This window comes from Amyelois transitella, chromosome 26, assembly GCF_032362555.1.
Source record: "Amyelois transitella isolate CPQ chromosome 26, ilAmyTran1.1, whole genome shotgun sequence".
Classification (NCBI taxonomy): Eukaryota; Metazoa; Arthropoda; class Insecta; order Lepidoptera; family Pyralidae; genus Amyelois; species Amyelois transitella.
The window spans coordinates 1055837-1080305 of record NC_083529.1 but is presented as its reverse complement, the minus strand read 5'-3'; the positions used below and the strand labels follow the sequence as shown (position 1 = coordinate 1080305).

The 24469-nt window shown below is 37.1% G+C and overlaps 1 protein-coding gene across 1 annotated transcript; it reads right to left on the bottom strand.

Annotated features, from left to right (window-relative positions):
• Positions 1-1444: 1444 nt before the first annotated feature.
• Positions 1445-21425, bottom strand: LOC106137056 (axoneme-associated protein mst101(2)). The gene is made up of 22 exons (XM_060951907.1): positions 21263-21425; positions 20975-21098; positions 19685-19899; positions 19197-19308; positions 17784-17912; positions 17184-17312; positions 15684-15787; positions 14674-14740; positions 14006-14057; positions 12986-13247; positions 12122-12268; positions 10836-10938; positions 9233-9338; positions 8565-8649; positions 7631-7741; positions 6909-7096; positions 5398-5551; positions 4905-5041; positions 4515-4612; positions 3698-3846; positions 2249-2439; positions 1445-1823 (listed from the first exon to the last, which is right to left on the bottom strand). Exons 1-21 carry the CDS (start codon positions 21341-21343, stop codon positions 2251-2253), a joined length of 2742 nt encoding a protein of 913 aa, XP_060807890.1. The 5' UTR covers positions 21344-21425; the 3' UTR covers positions 1445-1823; positions 2249-2250.
• Between the last annotated feature and the right edge of the window lie 3044 nt (positions 21426-24469).

Below are 24469 nucleotides of genomic sequence, written 5' to 3'. Positions count from 1 at the left end.
AACAGTCTTAACTTTAAAAATTAATCTAAAACACATAAGGGAAACGCACCACACAAACGTAAATAATTACATGATTACAAAGTCATAGGAATATAAATTTTATCTATAAATACTCAAAAGTTACACAATTATTAGCTCTTAGTACACCCCGACTCTTCTTATTTCGACATACATACATTTTATCAATGTCTCTGATACAAAATCAAGTCTTTACTAAGAGCTGTAGGCAGAGACTACATACATATTTTCACTTGCAAAGATCTTTGCATATTTCTTACGCTTCATCCACATTCATAACTCTCTTCATGCAAGTTCGGCTGTTCTGGATACTCTTGACCTGACATATGCAAGATCTGTCATCTTATCGACTACCAAAAATATAATTATTACCATTTCTAACCTGTTATTGTCACCTTATTTGTTCAAATAAAAAATTATAATAACAGTTGTCTTTTTTAATAGAACTTACTATTAAAAAGGAGTTTAATAGAACTTACTATTAAAAAGGAGGGCTAGGCAATGCAATATTAAACTTGAAACTATAAAAATAACGTGTTGTATGTTGGTAAAGTTGTGACAAAAATCACAGAATTGAGTTGCAATACAAAAACTTTTTGTGTCACAAACATCAGTTGCGACGTCACATTCACCAGGACTTGCCACTTCTATTGTCTTCTATTATTCGAAACTCTATGAAAAAAAAAGTCTTTTCTAACAAAGAGACTTTATAATTTTAATGTGCATATATTTGTTCATAGAATAGGCTTGTTCAAAATTGAGTATGTATATGAGGCGACACTCACCGCATTAACCTAAAAATCCCTTTGATTCCCGTGGGAATATCTGCAAGCTCTTTTGAAATCATTTTAAGCTTCCTACGCCCAATAGAGTTCTTGTTATATGTGGTTAGTTAATCAGTTAGCAACGAGAATAAGAATATACTACAAAATTAGTAACTGAAACTATTTTATCAATGATTATCATTTAATTCGAATCATGATGACAATTTACCCACATAAAAACTTAAGGCACTCATATTACTTTGTATACTTTTGTAAAAAATGTTTTACTAGACAAATTGTAACACGCATTATAGTACATATATAAATAAGTGATGCAAAATATATTTACAAAATGCTATATTTATCGTTCAAAATTAGTCCCAGAAGGTAGTTAACAATAACTTCGACGATAATTTGATTGTTATCGGCTTAAATGCGAATGAATTTAACCACGTATTGGACCACATTCGGAATGTTTTAGACACATAATGTACCAAACGCATCTAAGAACAAATGATTATGATTTAAATAATCTAGTATATTATGAAACAGATACTAAATTAAGCCAACCAGATATTACACCAAATGCGAATTGCATCAACTGAAAACTTTTGTTCAATAGAGTACGGCTTTCAATCGACATCCTCCTTTTTTAAAGTCGGTAAAATTTTTAAAACCTTCTCCTATATGTATAATCCATAGTCTCTGCCTACCCCAATGGGAGACGGGCGTGATGGTATGTATATATGTTCTGCTATGTGTAACAAACATATACCTGAAAACCGCATCAAAATCACGCGAGATAATCGCGGACAAACATACATACAGGTGAAACTGAGAACTACCCTTTTTTTTAAGGCGGTTATAAAATCTAGTATTTAGACAATACAAGCCTAAAAGATCTTAAAGCTATTGAACCACAATTGTTACATTATCGTAGCATCTGTTAACTAACACAATTTGTTTGTTTAAATAATAATAATTATTTACAAATTGCCGCCAGCGACTCGAAACGTTTGACCAGGTCATGTCACGCGATATCTGAAAAGAAATGGAAATATTATAATAGGTAAAATCAAATTTAAAAAAAAAATATTATTAGAAAATAGTGCCGTGTGGCTCCCGGCACCAATACAAAAAAGAATAGGACCACCCCATCTCTTTCCCATGGATGTCGTAAAAGGCGACTAAGGGAAAGGCTTACAAACTTGGGATTCTTTTAAGGCGATGGGCGAGCAACCTGTCACTATTTGAATCTCAATTCTATAATTAGGCCAAATAGCTGAACGCGGCCAATCAGTCTTTTCAAGCCTGTTGGCTCTGTCTACCCCGCAAGGGTATTTTGTTATATAAGAATTCCTCGCCAAATACTTTCAAGAGGTGTACTACTACCGTTGTATCGTATTGTCGTAAAATCCATTCGAGGGCACTGTCTCCCCCGTACGGGATATAGACGCACAACTCACCATCACTCGGCGACTTTGGGCAGCCTCTGCGGCGGAGTGCGCCACACGGCGGAGGAGGTACGCTTGAGGCGACTCCTCTCGATGTTGGGGAAAATCTCCCTCAAATCCGGGCTGTGAACTCGCACAGAGAACAACTTGTCGATGTGGATCTGTGACAGTTGAGTCTGGATGAACAGTTGAGGTTTGCGGCCCTGTAACATAGATTTGTAATTGTATAGTTAAATAAGAAGAAAAATAATATCTCTTATATATAAAATAATATCCTGGTAGAGGGTCAGGTCAAGAGTGCCCGAAACCGCCGAGCTTGCATGAAGAGAGTTATGAATGTGGATGAAGCGAAGGAAGTGTGCAGAGATCGTGGCAAGTGGAAAGAGGTAGTCTCTGCCTACCCCTCTGGAAAAGAGGCGTGATTTTATGTATGTATGTATGTATATATAAAATTCTCGTGTCACAATGATTGTCTCCGTACTCCTCCGAAATTACCGATTTTAATCAAATTTTGCATGCATATTCAGTAGGTCTGAGAATCGGCTAACATCTATTTTACATACTCTAAGTGTAATAAAGGGTTGTCCACCCTTAACATTTTTTTTTAACTAGAATTTACTTAAAACATATTTATATGGCAAAACAACGTTTGCCGGGACAGCTAGTAATAATATAAAAATACAATAAAATTAATATAACATTACAGATAATTAAAGAGCTTGCATTAGCGATAAGTCCACCTTGTACCATCTCTATCTGCTTTGTGCTGTTTTGTATGTTTTACTCTCATGGTGCAATAAAGAGTTTTATCTATCTATCTATTATCACGTCTACATCCCCAGCGGGGTAGACAGAGCTAACAGTCATAAAAAACTCCAAGGCACGTTAAGTTTGGCTTAATGATAGAATTGAGATTCAAATAGCGAGAGGTTGCTAGCCCATCGCTTAAAATAAATATATACAGGACAAATTACAACCTCAAAGTAAGTTCGAAACTTTTGTTGCGAGATACTAAGCGATACTCAGCGACACTATATTTTATAATAATACCTTAATAGATAAACAATCAAGAATTTTTTCATCATGCCTTATCCGGAATTCGAACCCGGGACCTGTGTAACAGACAACCGCACTACCACTGAGCCCGTCTGTTATTGGTCCATAAAGAGTATTCTTCAGAAGTGGGATAACAATACCGCTCTCATGACGAAGACAGATCTAACATACTTTTTAGGTTGAGGGTTTTCTACATTTCCAAGTGAGTTTATGATAGTAACATACCTGTGAAGTAATCCTGTTTGTTTGTTTGTTTGTAATATCTTTATTGCATAGTAATTTACACTTAAGGTTACCATTTAAATTTACATTAAATCTTTTTATTGTTATCCCACTTCTGACACCAAAAAGTTAAACCAAGAAGTTTATTCTACATTTCTCAACAAAATTCTAATGGTAACATACCTTAGAAGTACTCCAAGCCGGTTGCGGCCTATCAGACGCCTCCTCTTCCTCATCAGAGTTGAGGTACTGGAACCCGTCCGCCATGTACACCGGATCTAGCGGGGGGTAGTAAGCGCCGGGAGTGCCCAGTTTGAGAGGGGTGTTGTGCACTGGGAGGGGGAAAAAAAAGAGGGATTTTTTTTTAAATATTCCAAATTTTTAAAAATAATTATCAATTAGAATTAGAATAAGTGTTTTGTTAAAATTAACTTTTGACTTATTTATAATTAGAGTTAGTAAATTAATGCTTTAAGAAAACGCTTTTAACTTGTATTTTTAAGAAACAGCAAAAATGTGTTCATAAAATTGCTAAAATGACTATCAATTTTAAAAATTTAACACTTACACGGTGTAAACAAGCAAGTGACAATTATCTATAACCTTAAATAATTTTCAAAACATACTGGCTACCTAGACATTGCCATACTCGGTCCAAAAATTAAACATTGAATTAGAAGTAATCTGTATTAAAGATTGTCTGTTACAAAAATTGCGAAAAACTATATAAAAATAATACATGCAAACATACATACATACATAAAATCACGCCTCTTTCCCGGAGGGGTAGGCAGAGACTACCTCTTTCCACTTGCCACGATCTCTGAATACTTCCCTCGCTTCATCCACATTCATAACTCTCTTCATGCAAGCTCGGTGGTTTCGGGTACTAGGTACGCAATATACGCAACGTTTTAATATGGAAGCACGCCATCTATTGTAAAAATTGGAAAACTAATCGGACACATACATTTCATTCATAACATTAAAATACACTCACTTCTATCCTCCATCTTCTGTTTCAACTTGTGTTTCTCAAGGTACTCCTTCTGTCTCTTCTCTATTTCCTTCGCCATCAGTGCTGCCTCTTTCTTGGTACTGTAACAAATAAGAATTTAAGCCTAATGTTTGGATCATGGTTACACATCCAGTTGCCTAAATGAGGAAGGGTACCTCACGATGTTTTCCCTCACCGTAAGAGCATCGGTTGGTATTCAAACTAATGGACATAACTTAGAAAATAGTCTTTAGTACATGGCCGATTTTCGGCCGGATTTGAACCTATGCCTTTATACGCATAATGTATTTTAACCGGGCACCTTACCTATTCGACCACCGACCGACTTTGTCTACTCTGTAAAAAAATATAATACTATAAATATACACTTACGCCTCGGCCTCCTCAATCTGCTTCCTTCTCGCGGCTTCTCTTCTCTGCTCTTCTTCCAACTTCTGCTTCTGTTTAAGTTCTTCAGCGCGCCGCCTCTCTTCTATTTCGGCCGCTTTGCGCGCGTTTTCTTGCTTTTTCTGTAAATTAAAATTATTTATTTCAACAAACATACATACGAGTACATATGGTCACGTCTATATCCTTTGCGGGGTAGACAGAGCCAACAGTCTTGAAAAGACTGAACGGCCACGTTCAGCTTTTTGGCTTAATGATAGAATTGACACTCAAACAGTGACAGGTTGCTAGCCCATCGCCTAAAAAAGCATCCCAAGTTTGTAAGCCTTAGTCGCCTTTTACGACATCCATATGATAGAGATGGAGTGGCCCTATTCTTTTATTTGTATTGGTGCCGGGACACCACACGGCACATTGTTTCCACCAACAGACATATACTATATAAAGAGACAAACAAACAAACAAAATCGGCACATACCCGCTCGGCCTCGCGCACGCGCTCCACCTTGCCGAGCTCGGCGGTGGCCTGCTTCTCGCGCCGCTCGCGCGCCGCCGCCTCTAGTTGTAAAGCTCGCTCGCGGTCCGCCGCCGAGCGCGCTGCGGCCGCGGCGGCCATTTTCTCTTCGCGTTTCCTGAACAAAAAGATATATATATATAGATATATATATATATATATCTATCTATATATATATATAGATAGATATATATATCATCCTTTTAAACATAGACTATACCCATGCTTCTGAGCCGTTTGAGCCTATTTTTATTTAAATTCAATGTCATCATTTTCACATTTAAAAAACCCTCAAAAACTACATCACACGCTTTATTAATGACCAATACTACAAAAAGAAATTAAAACTAAACATGTAAATATAATGTCTGAAAAATAAATTATTTTTCTAGTATCAAGATCAAGTAAAGTACAGAGTTGTCGAGATCGCTCAGCTGAATGAATTGTGTCGTTGACCTCTGAATCTTACGCGTCGCTTTTCCGCCGGCCGGGGTGATATGACGTATTTAGGATCGTGGATTTTGATACTTTTATTTTTTTCGTACTTTCTGAAATATGAACCGATAATTTTCTTTTAACGTTTTTAAATATCTTTTACATAAGTACACTTAACAGTTAAATTTATGCAGTTATCTAAAATAATAAATATCGTATCGCTGAGTAAGCATCTCGTAACACAAGTCTCGGACTTACTTCAAGGCTAACTCAATCTGTATAATTTGTCTCGTATATATTTATTTATATGAATTAACAAAATATCAACTAACTTCAACCGTCGACGAAAAAAGAGGGGTTGGTTTGACGTGTCTGTCTTGAAGTATTTACTTAATTAATGGCGTAGGTGCCGCATTAAATTATCTTTTGGTACAAGAGTTGTTATAGATTAAGGTTTCCGTTCTTCACTGATATAAAATATTGATATTGAGTCGAATGTTCTTGGCGTAATACAAAAAAATTGTATGTGTGTTCATGAGTTCACCGAAAGAGAGTATTGATTACTTAATCAAGTATACAAAATTTGACTCACATTTTATTAGGCATGTGCGCAAGGTTTTCAAGGTTCCTTTAAAAAGCAAGAAATAATTAAAGAAACTTAATCTTAAGGTCTCAGTTTGTATAAAGTAATTTTTATAAGAAATAGGTACGTCACGTTGGGGACCCCACAAAAAAATAATATATAGCTATTAGCAAAATAGGTACCTGTTTGATGCTGAACGAAGATTGACGAAATAAATAAAAAGGTCACGAAGGTCATATGAGGTCAGTTAAGGTCACGACAGTCAAATGAAGTCATAAAAGGTCACAACGAGGTCGCATAGTCATGAAGGTCACGTGAGATCAGGGAGGTCAAGGAGGTCACGTGGTGTCAGGAAGGTCACATGAGTTCAGGAAGGTCACGCGAGGTCAGGAAGGTCAAATTAAGTCATACAAGGTGAAGGAGGTCATGAAAGTCGCGCGATGCCAATGCCACTCACCGTCTCTGCTGTTCCCTCTTGGCTTCCAATAAAGCTTCCTTCTTCTTCCTGGCGTCCTCTTTCTCCAAACTCTTGCGTCTCTCTTCCTCCCTGGCCCGGCTGATGGCGTGAGCCTTGGACGCTGAAGCAGGCACTGTCTTGACCGGAACCGGAACAGCGGCGCGCGGCTTCGAGGCTGAACTTGAAATCTATGGATATAAATTGCTAGTTTATTTGTTTGAAAGAAAGAAAGAAAAATATTTTATTTGATATCACAAACTTAACTATACTAAGTAACAGGATTTTACAATTTGTGCGTTTTTGTGAATATCAAAAAGGCTTCCTCTCTTCCTCTTGTTTGTTTGTTGAATCTTGAAATACCTATTGAATTTTGCAGGTGGCACTAAATTCACGCGGACGAAGCTGCGGGTTAAAAGCTGATGATAATCTACTTGGCGACATATCTACGCCACAAGTCACAAAAAAACAAAAGCACGCGACGCTAACAGTCAAAAAGAGCGAAAAGTCTAAATCGCGCAAGCAAAGATTTCACGGATTGGAGCATATATACATACAACCTCCGACAAAACCCTTCAGGAATTTCCATTTCCCCAGGCACCCCTTCAGGAAGATCCTCCCTTTGTGGCGGTCGAGTCCGAATCATCGCTCCCGTGACAAATTTATACGAGACATGATGAGTCAATGACCATTTCCTATTGCCCTCATGAATCTATACAACATACCTGTGGTGGTTTCCCGTTGAATATGAGACTGTTCATCTTGTTGAGAGTCTCGGCTGATAGAATTATCTTTGACACTTTATCAGGTGGCGTCTGGTTTTCGGTAGAGTCCTCCTGAATAAAATTAAAAAAATTTAATCCGTGTGTGGTTCCCGGCACCAATAGAAAAAATAATATAGGACCACTTCATTTATTTCCCATGGATGTCGTAAAAGGCGACTAAGGGATAGCACATGTTTAGCTTACTGATGGAATTGAGATTCATATAAAGTAACAGGTTGCTGCAAGCCCGTCGCTTACAAGAAGAATCCCAAAGTCCATAGGCCATTTTCTTAGTCGCTGTATGGTATACAAGATCGAGTTCATATTTGCAAATGCATCGTCTAAGTAGCTAGCACATCCTACTAATATTATAAATACGAAAGTTTGTATGTCAGAATGGATCTTTGTTACTCTTTCACGCAGAAACTACTGAACCGATTACGATGGAATTTGGTACATATATAGGTAGCTGAAGACCTAGAATAACATATAGGCTACTTTTACCGGGATAATCCGTCCCCGCGGGAATGATTCCACGCCGACGAAGTCGCGGGCGGCCTCTAGTTATCAATAAAATTTTAATCACGAGTGCAAACTTGCAAAATCTTGTGCCACACAGTATTCTGTGTGGCACAAGATGTGGCACAAGGACACACACAAGGACCACTCCATCTCGTTCCCATGGATGTCGTAAAAGGCGACTAAGGGATAGGCTAATAAACTTGTGACTCTTCTTTTAGGCGATGGGCTAGCAACCCATCACTATTTGTATCTCAATTCTATCATTAAGCCAAACAGCTGAACGTGGCCTATCAGTCTTTTCAAGACTGTTGGCTCCGTCTACCCCGTAAGGGATAAAGACGTGATCATATGTATGTATGTATGTTTAAATCACCTTTTTAGCCATGGCCCTGGTTTTGGTCCGTGTAACTCTAGAAGCCATTTCCTCGAACTGTTGCACCTTCTCTTTTACGGCTGATCTGTAATTATTTCATTATAAAATACATATATTACTGCAAAAAAGGCTATTTTGAGTATAAAGTAAAAAAAAAGTTGCCAAGTGGTTCCCAGCACCAATACAAAAAAGTATAGGACCACTCCATCTCATTCCCATAGATGTCGTTAAATTCGACTAAAGGATAGGCTTACAAACTTGGGATTCTTTTTTAGGCGATGGGCTAGCAACCTGTCACTATTTGAATCTTAATCCTATCATTAAGCCAAATAGCTGAACGTGGCTATTCAGTCTTTTCAAGACTGTTAGCTACGTCTACCCCGCAAGGGATATAGACGTGACCATATGTATGTATGCAGCCTCATAACTTTTAATACCTTTGTCTGACATGAAAACTGAATTATGAATCTCCTATATTCACCCAAGTGTAAGCCTATTACTTAGTCGCCTTTTACGACATTGTTAAAAAATCCCAAGTTAATAAGCCTATCTCTTACTCGCCTTTTACAACATCCTTAGGAAACAGATGAAGAGTGGCCCTATTCTTTTCCCTATCAGTGCCGAGAACCACACGGCACACGTTATTAACACTGATTTATCTAACTCACGTGGGCTGCGCAACGGGTATCTGTTTGGGAGGCGTCTGTTCGTGTAAATCGCTATTGTCGTCGGTCAATATCGAGTTGTCCTCGCTTATGTTCACTGCATTTGGATCTGTCAATATAAATAAATAGTATATTTATTGTTTGTTTGTAAACTCTTTATTGCACATAAAAATAAATATAACAAAAACAGAACAGTCATCCTACTACTATTATAAAGGCGAAAGTTTGTATGGATGTATGGATGTTTGTTACTCTTTCACGCAAAAACTACTGAACCGATTACCATGAAATTTGGTATGTAGGTAGCTGAAGACCCAGAATAACACATAGGCTACTTTTTATCCCAGAGTTCCCGCGGGATTGATAGGGTTTCCATGCGGACGAAGTCGCGGGCGGCCTCTAGTTGGATATAAAATAATTATTTCATGTTTCTTTTTTAATGTAGACAATGTGCATTCGTCCACGATTTAGATTTAAGAGATCTATCTATATATTTGTAAATTGACGTCCGATGAAAATGCTGCAGGTGGCGCTAAATTCACGCGGACGAAGCTGCGGGTTGAAAGCTGGTAATGTACGTGGCGACATATCTACGCCACAAGTCACCAAAAAAAAACAATATCACGCGACGCTTACAGTCAAAAACAGCGAAAAGTCTAAATCGCGCAAGCAAAGATTGTGCATTCGTCCACGATTTAGATTTAAGAGATCTATATTTGTAAATTGACGTCCGATGAAAATGCTGCAGTGTAGTTTGTTCCGCCGCTTCTTCTACACATGCGCTTTGGAAGCGGTAGTAGTTATAATTAGATTTAAGTTATGTGACATCAATAAGTGATACCTTGTATCCAATTTTGAAAATAAATCTATTCTATTCTACAGGCCGCCCGCGACTTCGTCCGCATGGAAACCCTATCAATCTCGCGGGAACTCCGGGATAAAAAATTGCCTATATGTTATTCTGGGTCTTCAGCTAACTACATACCAAATTCCATCTTAATCGGTTCAGTAGTATTTGCGAGAAAGAGTAACAAACATCCATACTGACATCTCGTCACTCAAAAACTTTCACATTTATAATATTAGTAGGATTAGTAGGATAAATGAATAGGTTTTAGCGATACTATGATATTATTAATTTAATTAACGGCCTCTATGGCGCGGCGGTAGTGCTCTTGTCTGTGTCACCGGAGGTCCCGGGTTCGAATCCCGACCAGGGCATGATGAGAAACGAACTTTCTCTGATTGGCCTGAATGATGTATAAGTATTTATTATAAAATATAGTATCGTTCGTTCTTTCGAGGCTAACTCGATCTGTGAAATTTGTCACGTAGTTATATATTTATTATTTACTCATATAATTATAATATTTAAGAATCGCAATATTTGCAGTATGTAAGCCATATAACACTTTGACTCTTTTTGCACCCAGGTTTAACTACCGCTGCGCCGCCGTCAAAAACACATATAAGAACACTCGCACGTAAATCACAAAAATAATTCGCTTCGTCAGTTTCTAAGTTATGATGACACAGACAAACACTAACTAACTTATAACACACCTCTTTCTGCGTCGGGGTTTAAAAATAAAATTGAATTTCTCACCTTTATCGATAACTACTGTGGCGTCCATAATAGCGTTTTGCTTTTGCAAAACAATAGTTTCCCTGGTGAATTTCTCGATTACAACTGTCGCGTTCATGTTGCCCTGAAACAAAGTTATACATATGATCACGTATACTTAATATAAGACCTAAGAAGACACGGGATACCTCGATCAATCTCTTGGAATGAAAAATTAAAAATGGCTTGTGTTTAAACGCCTACCAGAAATGCACCTATATTACTTCCAATAAATTCGAAGTGCCTGCCATAACGGATAAATGCTCACCAAATTGTGTATCACAAAATATTCTAGAAATAAAGCTATTTTGCTTTTTATTACATTCTATAAAAATAAATACACACCTTTAAAGTCAATTTGAGTCCAAATTTTGTAAATTATCGCTAAGGAGGTGTTACCAATATTTTATTTTATTACTTTCATTTAAGTTATCTATGCTGAGGGAAAAAATTACAGTCAACCGCAAATATTTTTTTCATACCAAATATAATATTGATTACACCAAACACAAGTTACATAATTAATGCATTATGCATTTAATTATATATTTTTATGCAGTTACATAATTACTTTGTTGTCAATTATTGCAACACATAATGACTAAGGTATACAATGAAACAAACCATTGGTAGATGAGGAAATAAAAAATCTAAATTAAAACAGAAATTTTATTAAAGTGTTCATAAGATTAATTTAAGAATAATCAATGGCACTTCAAAAGGAACACAATAATTACAGTCTTATACAATCTTATCTTATAAGATTAATTTGTACTTAAAAATAATCAATGGCACTTTATATTTTACGTATATATTACGTTTATATTACGTAATCTTAGCTTGACCATCATATATTTTGGATTTTGGTTACATAATTTGATTACAATAAAGCAAATTTGAACTGTACATTTTGGTATCAATGTTACTGTTTTAATGAAACAATATTTGGTGAGCATTTATCCATTTTGGCAATCAAAAAGAATATTTGTACACAACGTACGATTATTCTGACGTGTGTATACTTATTTTGAAGCTTAATACGTTTTACTTTGGGAAACTAAGTATAGATTGATTTTAATTTATATGGAGTTAATTTATTTTACTGGGTACTAAAATTTGGAAAACAAAAGCTATTTTGGTGAGCCCTTAAATTGTACCCATTAAAAATTAATGGATCTCAAGGACCCAAGGTTTCCACCCCAAAAGGCTCAAAATGAATGTAAAACTAACTTTTTCATTACGAATATTTCTTCAAATAAATAACTTACAAGATTGTTAGGTGTGACAGGAGCATGATTATACACTCCGTTAGGTAGAACCACAGTCTTGTCCATATCGAGAGTGACTGTCGTGTCCATCTTGTGTAGCACCCTCGTTTCGTCCATGGAGTTAACTGCTTCAGGCTCGTGGACTTCCTGTTAAACGTAATTAAAATTATCGGCCTCTGTGGCGCAGCGGTAGTACGCTTGTCTGCGACACCGGAGGTCCCGGGTTCGAATCCCGGTCAGGGCATGATGAGAAAAGAACTTTTTCTGATTGACCTGGGTCTTGGATGTTTATCTATATAAGTATTTATTATAAAATATAGTATCGTTGAGTTAGTATCTCGTATCACAAGTCTAGAAATTACTTCGAGGCTCAATCAGTGTATTTCGTCCCAAAAAAAAAGAAAAAAGAAAATTATTTTCTGTAAAAAGACAGTTGGCTTTTTACAGTAAAGACAATTGTCTACTCCGTAAAATATAAAGACGTGATATGACTTTCCACTACTACAGCTTGCATAAAAAGAGTTATGAGTATCGTGGCAAGTGGAAAGTTGTCTCCATCTGCGTCAAAGAGTCGTAATTTTAAGTATGCAAAAAAGTGCCGTGTGGTTCCCGGCACCAATAGAAAAAAAGAATATGACTACTCCATCTCTTCCCCACGGATTTCGTAAAACGCCAATAAGGGATTAGTTTGTAACTTGGGATTCTTCTTTTAAGCGATGGGCTAGCAACCTGTCACTATTTGAAACGCAATTCTATCTTAAAGCCAAACAGCTGAACATGGCCATTCAGTCTTTTCAAGACTGGTGGCTCTGTCTACTCCGTAAGGGATATAGACGTGATGATATGCATGTAAATTTTCCTTACCTTATTTTTAGTCTCTGGAGTGGCATCTTTCTTATCGCTGACAGGAATTTTGGATTTAATCTCCTTCTTTTTGGTCTCTTTTGGCAATTTCGGTAGCAGAATAGGGGATTGTGGTTCCGATACCCGTTCTTGTTTGAGTATCGGTTCCGGTACCGATGTTGGTTCTGGTTCTGGTATCGGTGTTGGTTCTGGTTCTGGTATCGGTTCTGGTTCCGAGATTTCTTTTGGTTTTGGCTCTTCCGGTTTCGGTTGTTCTTTTTCTCTGGAATTACAAAATTTATTTCACAAATATTTCTTAGGTATAGAGGTCTGGTAGCAAAGATAAAACATTGTATGTTGCTAAAGCTGCTTCTTGTTTTAAATATCAATCAAGGGATAGGCTAAAATGAGGTATTCTTTTAAGCGATGGGCTAGCAAAATTTCACTGTATCTTAATGTTATCTGTACTTGAATGAATTCAGCTAAATGGAGCCATTTGTGTCTTGCGACTATTGGCTTTTGAAATATTTGCTTGCGCGATTTAGGTTTCCCGGTGTTTATGACTGATAGCGTCGCGTGATTCTATTTTTTATTTTTGTGACTTGTGGCGTATAGATATCGCCACAAAGTCCCCCATATTTTCCCTGTCTATTTGTATGTATGTAATAAGTCATCCTGGTAACTTGTTGACAGATTTTGTTCCCGTTTGAAATGTTGGAAAGAGAGTTTTCTGAGCAAGGTTTAAATATCTATAAATATTTGACTTGTTTGTGACCCAGGAGGTCCCGGGTTCGAATCCTGCCCAGGGCATGATGAGAAACGAACTTTCTCTGATTGGTCTAGATCTTGGATGTTTATCTATCCAAGTATTTATTATAAAATATAGTATCGTTGAGTTAGTATCTCGTAACACAAGTTTTCGAACTTACTTCGGGGCTAACTCAATCTGTGTAATTTGTCCCGTATATATTTATTTTATTTTATCTATAAATGCTACCCGTGCGAAGTCGGGGCAGTTCGCTAGTTTTAAATAATACTTACGCCGCTTTTTGTCCTCTTCTTGTCCTTTTCGGTCTCGGTTTATCTGGTGTCGCTGTTTGGAAAATTATACAAATATATTTGCATCAAAATGATAATTTTTATCTTGACTTGAAAATGACTTTAAGACATAAATTGTAGATTATAACATTATCTTTAATGTATCATTTATGTAGCTTCACTCTTTATTTATTTGGTTCAATTTAACCGGACTATTAAGACTGCGCATAATAGTAAAATTACTAAGAAGGACATAAGAGTAATATTAAATGTAGTGCGTTCATAAGATCCGCCAAAATAGGATTATTACATTATATGCCTATATGTTATTCTGGGTCTTCAGCTGCCCACATACCAAATTTCATCGTTATCGGTTCAGTAGTTTTTTGTGTGAAAGAATAACAAACATCCATATTGACATACTCACAAACTTTCGCATTTATAATATTAGTACGATGTTGAAAAATAATGAAAATGAATATGAAACCAATGACATAAGAGCTTGTTATAAAATAAAAAGTGCCGTGTGGTTCCCGGCACCAATACAAACAAGAATAGGACTTTTTCCCCATGGATGTCGTAAATACGACTAAGTTGTTTTCAAGACTGCTGGCTCTGTCTGCCCCGCAAGGGATATAGACGTGATCATATGTATGTATGTAAAAACTCACCTGTAACATTGTCTTGCGTTTGTGTGGTGTCCTTTTCAGTGTCTGATGCCGGCGTTTCTGATACTTTCTGCGGAGACATCAATATTTATAAAACGATTGCGTAACAATGTGCCGTGCGGTTCCGTGCACTTAAAACAGAATAGGACCAATCCCATAACTTGTCATGAAAAGGCTGTGGCGAAATCTAAACGTCACAAGTTACAAAAATAAAAAAAAAAAGAATGACGCTATCAGTCATAAACAGCGAAAAGGCTAAATCGCGCAAGCAAAGATTTCACGGATTGGAGCTATATATACAACCTCCGAAACAACATCGTCTGTCGCGCGGTTCCCCAGGCATCACACCAGCCTACAGGAAGATCTTCCCTTTGGTGGCGGTCGAGCCGAATCATCGCTCCCGCTACACGGCGATTAAGGGAATGGCTAATAAACTTAAGCTTATTCTTGCAGATGATTGGCTAGCAACTTGTTATTATTTGAATCTCAATTCCACCGTTAAGCCATAAAGGTAGACATGACCTCTCAGTGTTTTCAAGACTGTCGCCTCTGTGTATCCCGCAATGTATACAGCCGTCTGTATACTCAATACTCAATCATTTATTGCGTCTCATGTGTTTACATAAATTGTACATATGATATAAAAAGTACATTTTTTTTTTTTTATACGGGACAAATTACACAGATTGAGTTAGCCTCGAAGTAAGTTCGAAACTTGTGTTACGAGATACTAACTCAACGATACTATATTTTATAATAAATACGTATATAGATAAACATCCAAGACAGGTCAATCAGAGAAAGTTCGTTTCTCATCATGCCCTGGCCGGGATTCGAACCCGGGACCACCGGTGACACAGACAAGCGCACTACCGCTGCGCCACAGAGGCCGTCATTAGTTCAAACATGAACCCTGTTAGGGCGCGGCAAATTAAATTAATTTAAAATTATACAAGTTTAACAAATTAATTGCCATGCATGTGTCAGTACGATTGTCGATAAAAGTATACAACCTTCTTGGCCCTGGTGCGCTTGGGGCGCGCCCCGGGCTCCGGCGGGAGCTCCTCGGCAGCGGGGGCGCGGCGCGCGCTGGCGCGGGTGGCGCGGGGGGCTGCCACTGTCACAGAAAATAAATACATTAGAAATATTATACATAAATATAAATATATACAGGACAAATTACACAGATTGAGTTAGCCTCGAACGTGATACGAGATACTAACCCAACGATACTAATATTTTATCTATACTTATATTATAAAGCTGAAGAGTTTGTTTGTTTGTTTTAACGCGCTAATCTCAGAAACTACCGGTCCGAATTGAAAAATAATTTTTGCGTCGATAGACCATTTATCGAGAAAGGCTTAAGGCTATATGATATCACGCTGCAACTATAAAGAGTAAAGAAATAATGGAAAATGTGAAAAAAACGGGGAGAATTATTCATCCTTGAGGGTTTCAATGGGCCTCAGCCCATAATAACTATTTCACGCGGACGAAGTCGCGAGCACAACTAGTAATAAATACTTATATAGATAAACATCCAAGACCCGGGTCAATCGGAGAAACTTCGTTTCTCATCATGCCCTGGCCGGGATTCGGACCCCCGGTGTCACAGACAAGCGCACTACCGCACAGAGGCCATAATACATATTTAAATTAAATTTATTTGAAACTAGAGAGCCGTGTTGACTAAACAGATATACAAGGAGAGTGTGGAGGGAAAGGTCGGAGTGGGAAGACCTAGACGAACGTATCTTGATCAAATTAAGGACGTCCTGGCAAAGGGTCAGGTCAAGAGTGCCCGAAACCGCCGATCTTGCATGAAGAGAGTTATGAATGTGGATGAAGCGAAGGAAGTATGTGTAGCATAGATCGTGGCAAGTGGAAAGAGGTAGTCTCTGCCTACCCCTCCGGGAAAATGGAGTGATTTTATGTATGTATGTATGTAATTCTTAATTTAAGAGATCTATATTTGTAAATTGACGATCGATGAAAATGCTGCAGTGTAGTTTGTTCCGCCGCTTCTTCTACACATGCGCTTTGGAAGCGGTAATAGTTATAATTAGATTTAAGTTATGTGACGTCAATAAGTGATACCTTATATCCAATTTTGAAAATAAATCTATTCTATTCTAATAATAATGGTTGCCTGATAACGCTTCTAGCATTAAGTCCGCCAATTGTACTATACATTTGTATTTTGTACAATAAAGTTAGTGTACAATACAATAAAGTTTATGCGGTGTGGTTTCCGGCACCAATACAAAAAAAGAATGTGACCACTCCATCTCTTTCCCATGGATGTCGTAAAAGGCGACTAAGGGATAGGCTTACAAATTTGGGATTCTTTTTTAGGCGATCGGCTAGCAACCTGTCACTATTTGAATCTCAATTCTATCATTAAGCCATACAGCTGAACGTGGCCATTCAGTCTTTTCAACACTATTCTGCTCTGTCTACCCCGCAAGGGATATAGACGTGACTATATGTATATGTATCTCTAATCTCACCGGGGGCGGGCGGCGGCATTGTGTCTGTCTGTTTGCGTGTCCGTGTGGTTCTGCGGCTGCGCCGCGCGCCATCTTCATCACTCTTGTCAGAATCATTTGATTTCTCTTTGGCAACGCCTTTTCGGGGTTCTGTAAATTAAAATAATTGTTTGTTTGTTTGTAAATTTTTTATTGCACTTAAAAAATAAATATAGCAAACTAGCTGTGCCCGCGACTTCGTCCGCGTGGAATAGTTATTTTGGGCATCATTGAAGCCCTCCAGGATGAATAATTTTTCCCGTTTTTTTCACATATTCCCTTATTATTTCTTTGCTCCTTATAGTTGCAGTGTGATGTTATATAGCCTAGAGCCTGCCTCAATAAATGGTCTATTCAACGCAGAAAGAATTTTTCAATTCGAACCAGTAGTTCTTGAGATTAACGCGTTCAAACAAACAAACTCTTCAGCTTCATATATACTAATATTATAAAGCTGAAGAGTTTGTTTGTTTGAATGCGCTAATCTGTGAAAGTAAAAGTGACTTAAGATTTATGACATTCAAATATACGTGTGCGTAAATAATTCAAAATATGTGAATAACAGAATATAAAAGCACTTACTGGGCACAGGCTTGGCGGGTGGGGGCATAGCAATCTCGTCTTTATCCATTTCCTGTTTAACTTCAATGTTGATTGGCAAAGATTCCGTATCCATCGGTTCTGGTGGTAATGAGATTCTCTCCTCTTTAACTGGAAACAAATAAAAAAATAAAAGCTGTGACTCCCGTGACCCTCTTCACCGCCCGGGAGGGGGGACCCTTTACAAGCACCGGAACTTCTGAAGCCGCCGGAGTATAACGAGTGGCTCGTTATAGACTGGCGGCAACTTGCTGGACCTCGTGTCTATACAGGGTGACATTTAAAACAACTGCATCCTTTTAAACATAGACTATACCCATGCTTCTGAGCCGTTTGAGCCTATTTTTATTTAAATTAAACGTCATCATTTTCACATTAAAAAACCCTCAAAAACTACGTCACACGCTTCATTAAGACCAATACTACAAAAAGAATTTAAAACTAAACATGTAAATAAATGTCTGAAAAATAAATTATTTTTCTAGTATCAAGATCAAGTAAAGTACAGAGTTGTCGAGATCGCTCAGCTGAATGAATTGTGTCGTTGACCTCTGAATCTTACGCGTCGCTTTTCCGCCGGCCGGGGTGATATTACGTATTTAGGATCGTGGATTTTGATACTTTTATTTTTTTCGTACTTTCTGAAATATGAACCGATATTTTTCTTTTTACGTTTTTAAATATCCTTTAGATGAGTACACTTAACAGTTAAATTTATGCAGTTGAATTAAATGTCACCCATCTATAGCTAAACCAGCGTGAGTTTAGTAAATCTCCTAATTAATGTAAAACAAGTCCAATATTGTGCCGTGTGGTTCCCGGCACACATACAAAAAAGAATAGGACCACTCCATCTCTTTCCCATGGATGTCGTAAAAGGCGACTAAGGGATAGGCTTACAAACTTGGAATTCTGTCACTATTTGAGTCTCAATTCTATCAATGAGCCAAAAATCTGAGCGTGGCCATTCGGTCTTTTGAAAACTGTTGGCTCTGTCTACCCCGCAAGGAATATAGACGTGACCATATGTATATATGTATGCAAGTGTAATAAAGATTGTCGTTTTTGTATAGATTTTAATTACCTATATTTTTTTAACGTGAAGATGGAGCGTTGATTCGGCTCGACCGCCACCAAAGGGAAGATCTTCCGCCAGGCTAGGTGTGATGTCTGGGGAACCGCGCGACAGACAATATTGTGTCGGAGGTTGTATTTACGCTCCAAACCGTTAAATCTTTGCTTGCGCGATTTAGACTATTCGCTGTTTTTGCGATTTTAAGTCAACTTGTCACTATTTGAACCTCAATTCTATCATTAAGCCAAAAAGCTGAACGTGGCCTTCCAGTTTTTAGTTATTACATTTAATACATACACATTAAAAATAAACAAACTTACTCTGTACATTACTAAAATCGGGCTCGTTCTCCTTGTCGTCGTCCTTGCGCCGGCGTCCGCGCGCCTTCTCCGGTTCCTCGCGTCGCATCTTCTGTGCCAAGTTCACATTCACCTGGGACCAAAGATGAGAGTGTCTATAATATCACTTTTACTCTTTTGCAAGGTCAAGAGTATAAGAGTGTCTATAATATCACTTTTACTCTTTTGCGAGTATAAGAGTGTCTATAATATCACTTTTACTCTTTTGCAAGGTCAAGAGTATAAGAGTGTCTATAATATCACTTTTGCAAGGTCAAGAGTACCTGAAACTGCCGAGCTTGCATGAAGAGTTATGAATGTGGACAAAGCAAAGGGAGTATTCAGATTTTGTATGGCGAGCGAAGGGAGTATGCATTTTGGTTGAACTGGCAGAGAATGCCTTGCGGCATTAATTCTACCTGTTGTACATTGTACATACATAAAGTTTAAATAAATAAATATTCACTAACCTGCTTACTAATAATACTCTGGGCTTTGACAGATGCGTTCCTCTTCTGCCTTTTATCCTGTTCCGGACTGCACAAGCCGTCCACCTCATTCTTGTTGCGTTTGTTTGACAACCTGCGTTCCCCGCTGCTACCCGAGGAGCTACGGCTGTCGGTGTCTTTAGATTTGCCGCTAGACGGCCGTTTTGGTTTGTCCTCGGGTGTTTTAGTTGATTCATCTACAAAATTACGGATGTTGGGTTAGGTTAGGTATTTGTGTAGATATTATTTTAAGAATGTAAAGGGTAAAAATTGTACTCATAAATGTTATTTTATAAACTAAACTATCAGCTTTTAAAACGAAACTTCAGTATGATATTGTGGCAGTTAAACTATTATTTATGATGCACTAGAGGCCGCCCGCGACTTCGTCCGCATGGAAACCCTATCAATCCCGCGGGAACTCTGGGATAAAAAGTAGCCTATGTGTTATTCTGAGTCTTCAGCTACCTACATACCAAATTTCATGGTAATCGGTTCAGTAGTTTTTGCGTGAAAGAGTCCATACAAACTTTCGCCTTTATAATAGTAGTAGGATTTTGCTATTTTACCAATGGGAGAGAGGTTAGGATAGATTACACAGATTGAGTAAGCTTAGAAGTAAGTATGAGATTTCTGTTACAAGATACAACTCAGCAATACTATATTTTCTAATAAATTTTTATAAAGATAGATGTCCAAACCCGGGACAATTAGAGAAAGTTCATTTCTCATCATGCCCTGGCCAGGATTTTAGTCTGTGACTATCGTGACACAGACAAGTGCACTACCGCTGCGGCACAGAGGCTTTCAATAATGATAACATATGCTTGGGCATTCCTACAAATTTAAGGACTTAATTCACTTATAATTCTGTACAAGAAATTAATTCAAGAGTACCCAAAATCGCCAAGCTTGCATGAAGTGATTTATGAACGTGGATGAAGCGAAAGATGTATGCAGAGATCATGGCGAGTGGAAAGATGTAGTCTTTGCCTACCCCTCCGAGAATAAGGCGTAATTTTATGTGTGTATGTATATTCTGTACTGTGTACCTAAATTATAGATTTTGGCCAAAGTCAATCTGTTTCATTAGTGAACACTAAAACTTATAATTCTGTCTTTATACTAAGGAGGTATCAAGAATCATAGATACAAGAAAATAAATGGCAGGTAAACTACAACATAACCATAAAATGACTAAAACTTTCCAGTTTCAAAGTATGTCAACAGAATCAGATGTTTCATGTACACATGACTTACTAGCTTGCTTACCTTCATCCTCATTTATACTTTGCAGAGTCGTTAGAAGGGTTTTGTCCTTCTGGGCCTTATCCCGCCCTTTGGCGCGGCCATTCTGGTACTCCTCTTCAAACTTGTCTAAACACTCAAATATAGCCTGCAAGACACATTTCGATTAACTTCATAATAGCTGAATAACCACTGCTGAACACTTTAAAAAACTATATTTGATTTAAAACACAAACATCACTAAAATACCAAGATAATCCAATGATTCTGAAAACCCAAACCAAACGTGTTTTTGTGATAGTTATTTCGTACCTTCAGGTCGTCATTGAAGTTTTTAGCGTAAGAATTTGATATCTCAGTTATTTTGGGTAGTAATTCATTGAAAATTGACATAATTGCAAGTGAATTTCCACACTTTTAGAAAAGTTTTCTAAATTATACAAACGCCATGAAACACTACACGATCGAAAACCGTTTGAAATTGAAATCCGTATTGCCAACATAACAAACTTCGCTGTCAAACAGTGGCATAGAGAAACAAAGTAGTAGAGTTAAAGTCGCGTTCGCATTTGATGGCTTATATCGGAAGGTTTGTACGGTTCTTTAATGTAGAAATTATAACGTTATTCTACAATTACATTATATTTTAAATATTTATAAACGTAGGTATTTATGTACATTTTTTTATTATTATTAAATAAATTGTTCCTATAAATACAATAGTATGTTGCCGGTGCCAAAGATTTTACCATTTTACTTGTGAACCACGGAATAGCACCTATTTAATTTAACACAAAATAAACAGATGGCGTTGTGACGATTGGAAGCTATGGTCACAAATAGATATTTTGCCATGGTGCTAGTTGTAGGAATGTATAGGACTGTTGGGGCTTGAAAGCTTATTTTATGATTAAACTACGTAGTCTCTTGGGATTCGTCTTTTAGCAACCTGTCACTATTTGAATATCAATTTTATAATTAAGGCATAAATTTGAACGTGGCTATTCAGCCTTTTCAAGGCTCTTGTCAACCCCGTCAGACATACAGACCTGATTCTGTGTAGATGTATGTATGTAGGTATTTCTTTAATGAATTTAGTACAATTAAATAATTATATCAACAGCATGTGTAGTACAGGAACACTTCTGCCTCTGAACCACTAGGTCCCACTGGTTCGATCCTAGGTCAGCCTTGGATTGTTATTTGGATGATTAAAATATAATTAAAAAAAGTATAATCCTTTTTAATATATTTAATAATATATTTTATCCTTTTCACAATCTGGGATGTCTTGTCCTGTTTTGTTTATGTGTGTATTTTTACGTTTCTTATAGTCAGAGGGTCAAGCAACATTTCGTAACATAAGCCAGATATTATGAATTTCACCATATAGGGCTATGGTGAAATTCATAATATCAAAAGTTTTTAGTTATACGACTTTGAGTCACTTCAATCCCCGAAGGCAGATATGAATATTTAAGAACAATCAAGAACCATCGTTCAGCAATCAGATATGTAAGCACACAGCTTTTATTGTCAGCGAACGGCGTTACAAGGCTTTTATAGGCAATAAAAACTTATGAAAACTTTATTATGCGCATTAAAATCGCTATACTAGCACTGTTTTAACGACTTGTGAACACACCTATATATCAAACACTTCGTGTCTATGTATTAAACCGCCAAATCAAAATTCGAATTTAGAATGCAGTGAAAAATAAAATGGCGGCGAGTAAATCCCTTGCATGGCGTTGTAAATTCAATTTGTAAGGCTCAATCCACACTGTTATAGGCGAAATAAAAGTGTAAGTTAAATTTTTACCTGGTTTAGGTTCCTCTGCAAATGTTGCGGAGGTCAGATGGGAGTCGCTTCGTGTCAAAACCTGACCCACCCAATCACGGATCCATGGTCAAGGGCGTACCCCGGGCTCCTCTCCCGACTGGTGAGGGTGGAGGAGAAAGAAGAAGTTTACATGTTTTTTATACATTATAGGTTTGGCAAAACGTGGAATGGGCTAGTTGACCCTTTTTTCAAGTTGGTTCTAAATACTTGTTATTTTTCCAAAAAAAGAAATAATTACATTTTTAAATTCCTATAGGTAAAGTCTTAAAAATTAATTTGAAATCATACTTTTCAAAAACGGACGAATACGTCAATCCAATGAAACATTGAAAATACATTTTTAAAATGGGGTTCCTAGATTAATCTCGGGCTTAATTAAAATGGATAATAATATACTTTGATTTATTTAATACATGAAACTCATTGTTAGTCAACTAGCATATTCTTCACCGAGTAAATGGGTTAGAAGAGAATTTTATCAATATCTCCGAATGTCAATTATATTCTAAGCTTGTCACTAGCTCTTAGGGATAAAGATATGATATGTTTGTACCTATTAGACTAGATAGAATACCTTGATATAATGCAGGTAAAATTAACTTGCCAAGATTTGCCAAAACTTTGTAAGAAATAACAATGCTCATCCACAATGATGAGAAATTCGTGAATAAACGCTTTAAAAAAAAACTTCTTTTTTTAAGTTGCTCAAACAGTGAAGTTCTAAACTTAAAGGCTGTGTGGTTCGGCCTTATTATCTTGATCGCGACATGGTTCCATCACACGTTGCAGCGGTAGAGGCGTAGAACTTTGTTTTATGTACGATATTTGCGGGTTGAGCATTCTGTGGAGCGGTGTCGCGCCAAAATAAAATGCAATAAAAAGGCCGATATAAAGCAGAGATTCTATTCGGGATGGCGAAACACGAGGTACAGTCGGCTAGAAAACTTTATGCACGTATTCAGAATTAAGACTTTATAAATTATTTAGTAACTAATTCAGACGATTGAAATAGCATTTGAGAACGTCCTTAATACTACTTATATGAATTAGCTGTGGATATATTCAGGGTTAACAACCTGAGTAACTAACTGAATCTTAATTTTATCCAGTTAAACGTAGCCTTTTAGTATTTTTGAGATAAAGACGTAAATTTTGTATTATCAATTGAGATGGAAAATTCACTTTAAAAGGGGTAATATATTTAGCGTTAAGCGATTACTAATATTGAAACGCCAAACCTATGGCTAACGCTCCTAACGACTTGTGTTACATGCTCTTTGAATGAATTAATCAATAATTCTACTTAAAATAATAAAATAATCTGAATAAGTAGGAAGGATAAACTGATATGAAAATTAGATGCACCTTGGTATAGGTAACACTATTCATAGGTTCTACTCAAACATCATTATGTAGTAGACATACCGAGTCACAAGACTAATTTATGCTCTATATAAGTATAAGTATGTACGTCCATCAGAAATGTGGCCTTAAAATTCCTCAAAAAATTTATTTATTATTCAAATAAACTTTTTTACATCAAACTTTTAACTGAAAGAAATTTGAATATCGAATAGCATGAATACCAACCGAGGAAAAAAGTGAAAAAAAATTCCCGCGGAGTGTACCAAAGGCGTCACGCTGTCGCGTATCTATCGAACAGCCCCCACCCCTAC

Coding starts and splice junctions, on each gene's coding strand:
- LOC106137056 (XM_060951907.1), bottom strand. CDS start 21,343: ATGTCAATTTTCAATGAATTACTACCCAAAATAACTGAGATATCAAAT. Junction 19,900..20,974: donor AAGTATAAATGAGGATGAAG/GTAAGCAAGCTA, acceptor GTAATTTTGTAG/ATGAATCAACTAAAACACCC. Junction 14,058..14,673: donor AACGCAAGACAATGTTACAG/GTGAGTTTTTAC, acceptor TTTTCCAAACAG/CGACACCAGATAAACCGAGA.